The sequence below is a fragment of the Plectrocnemia conspersa genome, unplaced genomic scaffold, assembly GCF_051122295.1.
Source record: "Plectrocnemia conspersa isolate PC_06_02 unplaced genomic scaffold, ASM5112229v1 ptg000002l, whole genome shotgun sequence".
Lineage (NCBI taxonomy): Eukaryota > Metazoa > Arthropoda > Insecta > Trichoptera > Polycentropodidae > Plectrocnemia > Plectrocnemia conspersa.
Window position 1 is genome coordinate 20,016,937 of NW_028277166.1, and position 14,126 is coordinate 20,031,062.

The 14,126-nt window shown below is 34.1% G+C and overlaps 1 protein-coding gene across 8 annotated transcripts; it reads right to left on the reverse strand.

Annotated features, from left to right (window-relative positions):
* Positions 1 to 1,162: 1,162 nt before the first annotated feature.
* ksr (kinase suppressor of ras) lies at positions 1,163 to 13,840 on the reverse strand. 8 transcript variants are annotated; one of them, XM_088181654.1, is made up of 17 exons: positions 13,567 to 13,840; positions 8,057 to 8,197; positions 7,841 to 7,979; positions 7,595 to 7,777; positions 5,297 to 5,474; positions 5,062 to 5,222; positions 4,811 to 4,988; positions 4,646 to 4,737; positions 4,396 to 4,535; positions 4,120 to 4,318; positions 3,868 to 4,031; positions 3,030 to 3,191; positions 2,773 to 2,958; positions 2,245 to 2,378; positions 1,923 to 2,060; positions 1,719 to 1,848; positions 1,163 to 1,653 (listed from the first exon to the last, which is right to left on the reverse strand). In XM_088181654.1, the coding sequence occupies exons 1-17, from the start codon at positions 13,699 to 13,701 to the stop codon at positions 1,501 to 1,503; spliced, it is 2,613 nt and encodes an 870-aa protein (XP_088037780.1). In that variant the 5' UTR covers positions 13,702 to 13,840; the 3' UTR covers positions 1,163 to 1,500. The 8 variants fall into 8 exon arrangements, with proteins under 8 accessions (XP_088037780.1, XP_088037777.1, XP_088037779.1 ...); XM_088181651.1 differs by having other exon boundaries at positions 3,868 to 4,034; XM_088181653.1 differs by having other exon boundaries at positions 5,062 to 5,225.
* Positions 13,841 to 14,126: the final 286 nt, after the last annotated feature.

The following is a 14,126-nucleotide window of genomic DNA, read 5'->3' on the forward strand; positions in this document are numbered from 1 at the left end:
TTGCAAATTAAATTAATATTATATATAAATAGTCTTCCATGACTAGCACAAACTGTAAATAATAATTATAGTGAAAATTAATATAATAATACATTTTATAAGTACATACGTTGATGCTGTTTTTCTACAGCAGTTTCAAGTGCAAGAATTAGCATCGTAACGTGATGATCGATGACTTTTTGATGTTATTTTTAAGCCAAAAGCGTTGCTAATTGTTGTCATAATTTTTTTTTAATAAATATATATTTATGTAAACAATGGCACAGTTATATAACGTATATTTATGTACATACTTTTAAACACAATGCTAATTTTGCAGATGTCAATGAAGTATAAATATTATTTAATTTAAAAATGTCGCTGTGTTTGAACTAAAGGCAAAAATTGAACAATTTAAAAGAAGCTGATGTGAAAAGTGACAAGATTATAATAGATATTTACACAATTGATAAAACTCCAAGGGGCGACTGTCTTTTGAGACGCTTACGCTTAACGTATATCTATGTACAAGATAGTAATATAACCGAAAACTATGTCAACAGAGACAAATTGCATTTTAAGGAGTCACTTTATATACATAAATAAAATAAATATAATAGCATCACAGCAAACTTTAATTATCTTAAGACATAATAGCATTGCAAGCTAAATTTTATGTACATCTCACTTTATTATTTTATATAATAATTACGGCGCGTACTCGTTCATCCATTTTCATTTATATTTGCCCTTATATTTGTTAGAATTCGAAAGCACACGCCGCATTAATTTACGTTTACATTTAATAATTAATAGTAATAATTATTAAAATTAAAAACATACACTTTACGTTGATACATAACCTCCCATTGCATATAATTGTAACATCCTCTTCGTTCCACATTTCCAATTCACCTTTGGACCCTATATATAAAACCAAAAACACTCGGACATTTATGATCTGTAAATAGAATTTACTTAGTATAATAACGAGCTGTAGTTTAACTACTTAGTTTGAATATCACGTCTATTTGAGGCATATTACCGTGTAAGAGGTAATTTAAGTATCTCAGAATTTAACCGAGGATGAAACTAATAATTTAATATAATATTTAAAAATAAAATCTTATCAGTCAGTTTCGTCTAAATTAACATAATTTACACAGATAAATTAAAAAATACATTGGAAACATATTTTATTCAAAAGCTAACATTTGATCTATGTATTTTGTCTAGATTGTGAAAATTAATTACACAAAATGATTCGTGGGTCGTCCAGCGACACTTTACAAAAATTTAACTTTAATTTTATTACAATCATTAAGCGTAACAGCACAAATGATACAAATAAGTAAATTTTCCTAAAAATCGGCATTAAATTCAAATATTTAAATAATTATCCAAAAGTCTAAATACATATTATTAAATAAAAATCCTAGGATATCACAAATACATGATTATTAAAAAAATGAAACACAAAAATAGAGGAACACAATCATTTTTAAACATAATATTAACACATTAGAAAACCGATTCTGCAGATCGTGATAAATGAACGGGATGCGAGGGCGAACGAGCTAATCGTTTGCGAGGTAGTTTTTCTATTGTGCTCAGAAGATGACCAAAGTCGGGCCTTTCCGAGACTCGATAAGACCAACAGAGCATCAATATGTCCTTAAAAAAAAACATTATTGAAAAATCACTCATTGTGATAGCAATACTATGGATAAGATACACACTTTAACATCTCTGGAGGCTTGTAAATTTGCTAATGTCTGTTTGACACCTTTGCCCACTTGCCATATGACAGCCTCTGGCGGTTGACCCTTGAAAGGCCACTCTCCACAAAGCAACTCATACCAAATAGTACTAAGACACAAATAATACGTTAGTTGAAATAATAAAAAAGTACAGCAAATCAAAATAAAACCATGTTAAATTACCCAAATGCATAAACATCAGATGCTGTTGAAAATGGCAAATCATCTGCATGTCTCTCTTGTCGAGGTCTGAGGCCTCGGACGAGCTCTGGAGCCAAGTAGCAGAGCCATCCGGCGGGAATACCCAAAGCATCACCATTACTGCAATTTCAGTGTTAAATTAACAGATTAAAAATATTTTTAATTCAACATGTCTGAGAATGTAAATCAGAAATTATATTTTTTAAATTAATCTCATAAATGACCACTCGCTCAAAATAGTTACACTAATAAATTTTACAATACCAAGATGAAAAGGGAAAGCATAAAACATTTATTTATTTACCTGTTACCGAAGCATAATTTAGTCACACTAAATAAACCGACGTCTGTGATAACAACTTTTCCATTTTCCAAAAATATATTTTTGCTCTTGAGATCCTTGTGTATGATTCCACGCGCATGAAGATAGCCCATGCCCTGTTCGGAAAAAAAATATAAACTGAAAAATTACTTTCAGCACTGAGCGAAAGTATCAGGTAGATTTCTGTGTGTAAAATAATGTTTTCTAGTTATTGAATATAAATATTATAGAAGATATTAACACATTACTGACATAGTCTGCTGCTACTGACCACCATTTAAAGGCAGGCAAATTTAGCATGATTTCAAAGTTAGCAATTAAAGTGTCACAATTTTTATTGACTATTTAAAATAAAGAAGTTGTTAAAAAAGTCTATGGATTAAATACTTTCAAATATTTTTTTGAGCAAAGCCAAAATACTGGCTTTCTGTTGTCTGCTTTAATCCAACTAAAGCCAATTATTTGGCTTCGTGTTAGTAATATATATATAATCTATAAAAAAAAACATACCCGTGATATTTGTGTGGCAACAATTGTCGTCTTATTCATGTTGAATTTATCTTTACGCAGGTGTATATGTGTATAGAGAGTTAACCCTTTGCACAAAGATGTTACAATAGCAAATCGAGGGGGTTTCATGCACGCTCCCATGAACAATACTAAGTTATCATGTCGAGTTTTACGGAACGTCGCTACCTACATCACAAAAATATATACATTAATAATTACCATTTCATCTAAAAAAAATGCAAATGCAAAATACATACTTCAAGCTTAAAGCTTTCTAAAGCAGCTTCGTCGTCCAAATTATGCATATTCAACAATTTGACAGCAACGTCTCCGTGCCAGCTACCACGATATACTGTTCCGAATCGACCGGTGCCGATTGTATCACCGACATCTAATTCATCAAACGGTATATCCCATTCCTACACCGATAAATACAGAATTAGTTACATTTAAGCCTTAACACATCTCATGCGGGAGACGAGTATCACAGTCCTCAGTCCGCCAATCGTTGTATGCGGGAGACTGTGATTACAATTACCAAAATCTTTACCGCGGTAGCGGGAGACTGTGATCACAGTTCTGTTTATTATATTCTTTTATTTATGGTTTACAGTGACATCTGTGAGTTGTTGTTAAAAAAAATTTTTTACGAGTAGAATTCGAGACTGTCCTCACCCTTACATGTGTTTAGGTCGAGATCGAAAATTATATTATTATATTTATGATTTACAGTGACATCTGTTAAATTTTCGTTAACTTTATTATACGAATATAATTCGGGTCTGTCCCCAATCCTACATGCGTAATTGCCACATGTGGCCAAGATAAAAAAAAATCCCGATCTTGTTTATATTTTTTATGCATATTCTTCGAACGTTTTCAGTTTACCTAATGCAAATAAATTAGTTTTTTTTTTTAGGTGAGTGTTTATATTTCTTCTTTTTTTTATCGTAAAGATTTAAAATGTTTTAATGATTTCTATGCTGTCGCGACTAATTGCGCGCGCGACCCCGAATACGCCCGCGTCACTCATTAACTTACGCTCGATCGGCCCCGCATGAGATGTGTTAAATGACGGGCATTAATAATGCTTACACTATTTTGACGAGGTACTGTTTCTCCATCTAATGAATCGGTGCGACCAGGAGTACGCTCTGAGTCCTCAGAAGCCGAACCGCTTAACGATACGGTTCGTTCGCTATCGCCATGACCGGCGCCGACGCTGCTGATTTTGTCATTGGTAGATCTTTTCTTGATATCTTCTAAGACAACGATTTCAGTTAATTTTTATTATATTGAATATGAAAGCAAAGGTGTTATACTCCTCGAATATATTTTAATATGTACCTGGAAAATTGAACTGTTGACGGTTATGAGTGGCAATCGGACCAGGCGGCGGCATGTTATGCGTTTGCAATGCAGCGGAATTGTGGGGAGTGAGGGGAGTGTGCGGTGTTTGGGGTAGGACTCCGGTGGAGACGAGCGCGGGAGAGGAAGGCGTGGAGCTGTTGCAAGAAGAAGTGTTGGAGCTGGAGTCAGGTCCACCCTAATAGTAGTAAAATAAAAATCTTTTTATAGCACATTGAAAAATTATACTAAATAGTATAGCAATGGTGTGCATACGGGAAACATTGGAGCGTTTGCGTTCAACTGATGAGGATGCGACCTTTTCCTCGTTCTGTGCGTAAGAGATGACAAGATACTTCCACCCGTGTGCTGCGGACTTCTTCCAGACGATGGTGAATTTGTTAAAAATGGAATACCTGCGAATATAATTTTGTTATAATATTTAGTCATACGTTTAAAACCCATATTCAAATATAATTTCTTTCTGATTAGGACAGAGAATAGATGTATTGATAAAAAAACAAACCATCTGGTTTATCAGCACATATTTTCTTTTTATATTCATCAATCAACTCAGGCGGTAAACAACATGATGGAGTAGCTCTGCTTTCGCATTCCCTATATCATAATCATAAAATTACAATAAAGTACTGTTTAAAGCTAACACAAAAGGCGCACATTGTCAACATACCTGTGACACTTATATTTGCATTCTTTGCATCGTAATGCAGCGCCAAACAACATTTGCTTATCACAACAATCGCAAGTTGCGATCATCTTGAAAGTTTTTGTGAAACGATGTTTTATATAGTGACACATTCCGAGCGTTACCGGCGTACGAGGAGATCTCGGCACCGTTAAATTAGAAGCTAAAAATCAAATTATAAGTTTATCAATATCTAGAATACATAGTGTGTAAAAATTAATTTAAAAGATTTTTACATTTAAAACTGTCATCGCTATCGGTGTTTTGATGGTTGTACGGTGAATTAACTTGATTCACCCTATAAGGAGGCGACTTCTTAGGAGAGCAGGGCGCAAGCGGGGAACTGGGCACTCCCGGTTCGGTAGCCAAGCGAGCCCTCCCTTGAGAAGCTGTGTCACTGCTGAACATAAACAAACATACATTAAAAACTATTACAAATAATTCACTTAACACTCTCACGTCTAAGCATACTTTTGAGAAGAGTTGATCGTCTCTGTGCTATTGCTATCTCCGTCGATCTTGACCCCCAGCTGAGACTCGTGCGACTTTGATTTGGTTAGCGGAGGCACATCGTTCAAAATTGCAGGCGGAGGCAGCCCCGTCTGATGCTTGCGTCTCGCCGGCGGCGTCGTAGGAAATTTATTGGAAGCTATTTTGTAGATAAAAAGTAATTGTTATAAATATCTGCATGGACAAACAATTTAAATATGTAACAGCACACAAACAATAATAATTAAGCCCCAGTGAACCTATTATGTGTCTCAAATAACTTCTCCCTACTGTACTATTATATAGTTTAAATGGGCAACATAAAATTGTATATATACACATGTAATTTTTGATGAATTGGAAGGATAATGATGATGATTAGGGAAATGGTATATATTGATAGAAAAATACACACACACACACACACACACGCCCACATTTATATACATATATAAAAAATTTTTTTTAATGAAAGTTAATTATTTTACATTCTTCAGTTTGATTAGTATATTGCATTGATAAGCATTCCACAAGATCACTACAAGAAGAGTTGTTTTTGTTTGCGAAAATACATGCAATTTAATTGTATTAGATTATTTAATTAGCGAGTTATTAAAATCTGCCGTCAAATAGATCTTTTCAAAAACATTAAACAACCACACCCAATGATATAAAAATACACAATTAAAATATTTCAAGTATTTTAAAATCTTCAATCCCCATATCAAAAAAAAACATAAAAAAATGAATTGAGTAATAAAGAAAATGATAAATGCATCACATTCAAAGGAGAAACATATGTAGATATAAAAAAGGTAAAAAATAAAATATATCTGATACAGATTCATAATAGAAAAGTTCACAATAATCATGCAAACTTTCGCATCGTATATTCAGCGACACTCGAAATTTTCGGAAATTATATGCAAAAAGAATAACATCGATTTTGGATGCACATTTTTTATCAATTATAATAGGTTCATAAACGGGGTACATCAAAAGAAGTGTTTAAAAATGCATTTTTAATTGTTTATTTTATATAAAATAGACATTTTTAATCACGAAAATGCTAGTTTAAATTAATAAAATCAATATATATGCATGCAATTGAATAAAAATTGGTTTTATTGGTATATTTAAATGCATAATAATTTAAATTAAAGAAATGTTTAATAGCCTGAACAAAGACATGAATAAATTTAGATTTAAATATCCAAGTATCAACATTAAACATTCCTTTAATAGCAATGTGAATTGCATTAAATCATCAGAAATATATTTATTATTATTTGATGATTTAATTTAAAAGCATTTTTAAATGGTAAAATATATTGAATAATTAATCAAGATAAATTAGACACATAAAAAATGCTTAATTGTGTTTTATAAATACCACATTTATATACATGGTTTTCAAGAAAAATAAATGTAAATTTAATATTGAAAGTATTTTTAATTAATTGAAAACCATATATTTTTAAACCAAAAATAAGCCATATCATCCAACAGTAACGATTAAATTGTTAATATTATATTTTTTTTTATGTTAGTATTCCATGTGTTAGTGAAGTAACGACATAATTGTTACTAGATGATATAAATCTAAAAGACGTGTCTTTGTTTGATAACATAATAACTGGATTAAGTTATATAAGGTGTGGCAATAAAATTCTCGGATTGAAATTAGAACAAAAATAAAACAGCAGCTGTCCGTTTATGCCCAGTAAGCAAACGCCAACCTATCCAACGCCAAGTTGCACAATGCAACATCTTAACTGATTGACATGATGATTAAATAACTAATTCTATTTATCAACAAAAAATAATGTAATCGCAGAATTAAAGACAATTTCTTCGGATGTATTTACTATGTAAAAAAAATTAGAACATTGGAACGAGTAAAAGACTGAATACATATTAAACATTGTTCAAAATACATTTCATCAGATCAATCCAGGAATTAAATTTCCACTTCTCGTATTTTATTGTAGTATTAGACAAGTCTTTCAAATACGTCATACCTAGGTACAAATCAAAACGACAAAACTATTAAGATCCATATACCTTTTCCCTTGGTGTTCTGGATTGAAATAGATGTACTAAGGAGTTGATGAGGTGATCGAGGAGAAGGCGGTGGCGTAAAAACAGATTGTTGAGGGGCTATAGAAGATGCCGATCTGGACAGGGGCAGGGGCAACACAGTTTTACTCGGAGAAGAGTTTCGACAGGTCAGAGTCGGGGGAGACATCAAATACTGATGGTGGGACAACGTAGAACAACCTCCAGACGGCGTGCCGTTGGGCAAGTGGAGTAGAGCGTCTTCGGACGGCACTGACGCCCGGGCGTGCCTCGTGTACGGCCGCGGCGAACCTCTTAACAAGTTATGCCGGTCCCACGAGTCCCAATAGAGAGCCATTTCAGCCTCGACAGTGCCACCGTTGCCACCGGCCTTTGTCAACGCTTCTGCAATAATGTTTCAAAATAAGTAAATAACATCTAAATCATGCACAAAAAATAATATTTTACCTGTATATTTTTTCAAATTGTATATGGCACGACATAATCTTCTGACTTCTTCTTCGCGAGCGTTTCCTAAAAGCAATTTAAGCTCCTTTTCGGACTTTTCTTGCAAGGTTTCCAAGCAGCGAATCTTTGAACACACCATCTAATCGACACGTAAATTAAATTAAGTATATGAAAATTATAATTATGTAATTGTAAGTGATAAAACACTGGAAATACCTTTATTGATTCGGAACTTAGTCCGACTACTTGGAGCCATTGTGTCAACGAAGGTAAATTGGAAAATTCGGCAGGAATATCATCTCCTTTGAATATTGCTTTTGTCACAAGTTGACGAGAAAAAAGCTTGATTAGCTTCCCCTGAAAAAATAATTGGTTAAAACTTGAATTGAATAAGTGACAAGAATAAATCTTGTTTATAAGAGTAATAAATATGTAGGAAATTTATAATTCGATATAATTATCAGCCAATGACAGCATAACGGAGATCGCATATGTGCTTTTAGTAATATTTTATTATTTTATGAGTATTTTGATTTATTTCTCAGAATTTAAAACAATCCGACAAAGATGGAATTATGTATTATAAATCAATATTTCTATTGTCCAATTATATTATTATCATATTATAAAAAATAGGTGTGATTTAACAGAAAATTATTTTAAGAGATACGATGGGGGATCCAAAAGTAACGAGACTCGAACTGTGGAAGGGGGGACGTAAGACGAACGAATTCTGGGTGGTGGGGTGTTGAAGAGGGAACTAGTATGAGTCGCGATGTTTCGTCGCCGCGAGAGCACCCATTCGTGCGTAGCATATTTTACCAAAACAACTTTTTCCCATGTGGGGAAAACGTAAGATGGCTGGCGCTAGAGACCAACGTGCAGGTGTAAAATTTTATTTTCTGTTGGGGAAAACAGCCGCGAAGACTCTTGTAATGCTTCAAACAGCTTACAAGGATGATGCTTTGAGTAAAGCTCGGGTCTACGACTTATTTTTGGGTTTAAAAAGGGGCGAAATGACGATTGAAGACCAACATCGTTCTGGGCGCCCCTCAACTTTAAAAAATCAACACATTCGTCTGTGAAGATCGTCGCCGAACAATTTATAAACTCTCTGATATGTTTGGAATGTCATGAAGTTCAATTCAGAAAATTTTGTCGGCACATGAGAAGAGTTGAGGTCAAATTGGTTCGTCTATTCACTGAGGAAAATCAGTTGGAAGAGGACCCAGATTTTTTTTCCAAGGTTATTACTGGTGACGAAGCATGGTGTTATGAGTACAATCCCAAAACCAAGCAACAATCAAGCTAGTGGAAGACGGCTCACACGACAAAGTCAAACATGAAGACAATGCTCATTTGATTTTTTGATGCCAGAGGTGTTGTGCACGCAGTCTGTTCCTCTAAGTCAAACAGTATTGAAAAGATTGAGAGAGAGTATCAGGAAGAAAAGGGTGTATCTATTTTCAGAATTAACTGCCATGAGAAATTCTATCTGTGATCTCTTGATTTCATGAAAGGATATATAATTTATTTAAAAAATAAAAAAAACTATTAAAAATATCACAATTTTTATATTTTTACAAATACTAACTTAAAAGATCAGTTTTATTAGTTAGCAAAACACGATAGTAATTTTCACATGCTTTTAAATTGAAATAAATGTAAACTCATGAATGACAAACAACTTTTGAAATAATGTATGGATGTAAAAATCCTGTTAACGGCGACATTTGCTTCACGAAATCAGAAACCTCAACCACTTACGTTTAAGTGAAGAAATGTCTGTTCATTTTTTTAGAATTTTTAATTGAAAATAAATTAACGACTTCATTACCAGATTTGTTTATTTTTATCTGCATTTTTTTAACTTTGCCTGTATCTGTGGCTAGCGCCGAAATATTTTTACGAATTAAAGTTAATAAAAACTAATTTAAGATCTTCCATGGGTCAGGAAAGATTAAGTGGGCTCAGTATTTTATCAATTGAAGATGTTTTAAAAGAATTGGACATAAAATGACTAATTACAGATTTTTCTATAATGAAAGCCAGAAAAGTATTAATTTAACAAAAATATGGATTTTATGATTTTCATAACCTTTTTCTAATCCTATATTTAAAATTGTTTACCATTCATTATATTACTTATTTCGTTCATCTGATTTCTATAACTCTATTGGATCTAAACCTTTGTATAATGATTGTAATTAAATTTTATTTGCATTGTACTAATAAGTATATGTTTTTATATAATATCTTTTTAATTGTTCTACTTGATTATTGTTATAAATATATACAATAAAATGAAAAGTGAAATTAAAAAAAAAATATTTGGTGCTGAAAGCCAAAATGACCTAAGGGCATCACAACCCTTGAGCCAGCCCTGCACACGCTGCAATACGTTTGTAAACAAAATTCGTAACAGTGAATTTTGGTTTTCATTCAGTTTGTGTGGCACCCATTTTTGATTCTCATAGTTGTTTTTTGTAAGATCTTGATTTGTTGTTTGTGTTTCTGATCCAACTAACTTCTTCAGTTGGGCATAATCAACTGATATGTAACAAACTAACAGTAAAACTCACCATAAGCATTGTTAGAAGAAAATCCTCTTATTTTCCATCTTTAATTAGATCAAAGCAAAATAAGCAGTAAACCTGAATTGGATAGTATCAAAGTACAGACAGATAAATGATGTTAACATAAACACAATGAAATTACACTTAAATTGAAAAAACAAAAACTGAAACTGCCTCATAGCAGGAATTTCTGATTGAAAACCTTGTTTCAGTTCAAACCTCAAACTCGTCAACAGTGGAGCTCACACCAATAATGATCCAGTACGATCAAATTTATAAGTTAAAGCCAAGCAGCCGTTGCACTTCAATTGTTAGATTTTGGTCTTGCAAAGCCATTATCTTTACGCCATCAGGAATCAACTCGAGCTTTGAGATGATCTGGACATTATATTGCAGAACTTGTTTCAACGATCAAGTGGAGGAAGACGGAGTATCGCAGACGCATAATCCGAGGTCTTCATACCTCATTATTGGAAAAAATTTAAAGAAAAAAACGACCGGGAAAAAGATGTAGCCGAGAACCGGAAGGGATACATGGAACTTATGAACAAGTTGACACCAGAAGAAAGACTATATGACAAACGATATATCCATGTATCTATATTAAAATTTGTACTGTTGGAAGATTACGCATTTTTATCGCACAACATGACAACGGATCTTGACTCTACACAGCGAAACAAATAAAATATAGAAATAAGTCGATGTCACTACCGATATCAGAATTTAACATTTATTTCAGTTATAAATCTATATATTTTTTATTATATAATATCTAATATTTTTTCGCAGTTTCTAGACTTAAGTCTCTCACCTGCTTGACGAGGATTGGTGTCTGTGTGTGTTAGCACGCATCACCTTTTTATTATTATTTTATTTGAGTTAAAGAAATATTAGCTGGAATCAAGCAAATCAGCTATTAAGCCATTTGCATGATTTCGTATTCTTTCGCGGTGTCTATTATTAAGCCTTTCAAAATGATTCTTAAGAGTGTCTTTTTGTAGATCCTGGTGCAACATCGAATTGCGAACATACCAAGGAGCGTTTGCTGCGATTCTCAATGAAATATTCTGCTGGGCTTGTAATTTTTGAGGGTATTTGCGGGTATTTATAATATGTCCCCACACAGGGGATGCATAAGACATTGCGGGTCTGATTATTGCTTTATAAATTAGCAGTTTATTTTTTATACTTAATTTACTTTTGCGGCAAAGAAGGGGGTAAAGCTTAGCTCTTGTGTATTTAACTCGATGAATTAGAGTGTCTATGTGTGGTTTCCACGAAAGTTTAGAGTCTAAGGTAAGACCTAAGTATTTGGCCTTATTATGCCATTCTATCGGTTTATTATACATTTTAATTTTGGCTAAATTTTCTATAGCAAAGGCTTTTTTTCTTCTAAGAGAGAACATTACTGCGACGCTTTTTAGTGGATTTGCAGTGACCAGCCATTTGTCGAACCATTTTTCAATATTTTTAATTTTATTTTGAAGCTTAATTACCGCTCGATGAGGATTTTTATAGGTACACAAAATAGCTGTATCATCAGCGAATAGAGCAGTTATGTCGTTACCGCGGTGTTTGGTTGGAAAGTCGCTCGTAAATATAGTGAATAATAAAGGACCCAGTATTGAGCCTTGGGGCACTCCAGCAGTTATAGGTCTGGGATTTGACAAATGATTTTCAAGTTTTATGTTGAAATTTCTCACATTTAAAAAAGAGTTGATTAGTTTAATTAAATTAGCAGGGAGTTTGAAATGTATTAGTTTGAATATGATGCCTGCGTGCCAGACACGATCGAAGGCTTTGGCGATGTCCAGGAACACTACTCCAGTGGACATTCTCTTGTCAAAGCCCCTTTGGATATGTTTCACCACTCGATGAAGTTGATCAGTAGCAGAGTGTGCGTTTCTAAAGCCGAACTGTTCATCGGGCAAGATTTTATTTTCTTTAACATGAACTAATAATTTAGCTTGAATAATTTTTTCGTAAATTTTGCTAGCAACGGGTAGCAAACTTATAGGTCGGTAACTAGAGGCTAATGAAGGGTCTGTTCCCGGTTTGCGAAGGATTATTACGTTTGCTTGCTTCCACACCGTTGGGAAGTATAGGCACTCGAGAGAAGAATTAATTATATTTAAAAAATAATTTATGGCACTTGGGGGGAGGATTTTGAAAGCTTTATTTGGTATGGAATCATTGCCGGGTGCCTTTCGATTAGGAAGTAGACGGATGAAGTTTTCTAGTTCAGATAGGGTAATTTTTATATCAATATTAGTATCTGCTGTTTTTTCAAAAAAGGATTTTATGCACTTTTCTGTTTTATTTTTAAATTTACGTTTAAGTTTACTTAAATCGACCGAGCATTGATTTTGAAGACTGTCCGCTATAGTTTCGCTCTTTTCTTCAACTGTATATACAAAGTTACCCGTTATTGTTTTAATTTTACATATGCCAGTGGATTCGCAGCGAAGAATTTTTGAAGTGTTCCAAAGTGAATTATCTTCAGGTTTTAGATCTCTTAATTTGGTTTCCCAAGTATTATTATTATGTTCAGCAATAGCGATTCTAATTTCTTTTTGTAATTTGTTAAGTTGTCTTTTAACCGATTTTTCGTGATAATTTTGCCAAAGATGTCTTAAGTGATTCTTTTTTTTAATTAATTCCTTAATTTCTTTGGGTAGGGGGTCATGTTTAGTAATTTTGTTTTTAACGGTGCACCGTTCAATTGAAGATTTAATCACTTTGTTAAATTCGATTATTTCATCGTCGATATCAGTTTCAGTTCTTAAGATGTTGATACCAGGAAGGGATTTCTCAACGAAGTAGGGGAAGAAGTCCCATATTTTCCATTCAATCGTATATGAAATTTGATAGCCGAAAATTTGATTGTTTGAACCAAATAAAAAAATATCGGCTGTCATTTTGTATTTTGAAAATGACAGCCGACGCAGGGAAGGGGCGATAGAAAAGGATTCGATCGCCGCGTAAATAACGTTACTCGCGTCGCAATAACGTAAATAACGCGAAAAGGCCAAAAAGCCGAAAGCGCAAATCGGGCATCTGCGATGGTGCGTATCGATTGAGAGGATCGGACGGGCGCGTCAGAGATAAGACGATAAGCCGCAGACGAAGAGCGCGGACTTGGCTCACCTCGAGGGTGCGTATCTCTTGCTGCGTTAGCTCGGCGCTGGTGGCGCAGTGCGTACGCAGACCGTCGAGCCGCTCCGCGGACACGTCGATCATGGACTGCAGCACGTGCAGCGCCTCCGCCCCGCTGCTCGCCATGGCGGCGGCGCACGGCGAAGGAGTTCGCCCCGTCGACCGGTCAACCGGTCAGCCGGTCAGCCCGCCGCCGCGGACGGCCTCCGACGCATCGCACCGCGAACCGCGACGATCACCCGCAATAGCGAGCGACCTCGAACGCGCTAGCAACACAGTCGAACGAGGCGAACTTAACAACCGCAAAATTCGACCAGCTCGATATTTATGCGATGTAAACTAAATCAATTTTTATTTTTAACCATTTTTTGTTTAACTCGTATAAATCGCCATCGCTACTAAATTGACAATGAATAGTCTAATATATTTGTATTATAATTTACTTATGCAATTACAGATATTTATTTATTAAACTTATAAATTAACAGTTATTCGGCATTGCAAAATTTCAAATCACATCTATTTTTTCTCATTGTTTTTAACCAAAATAT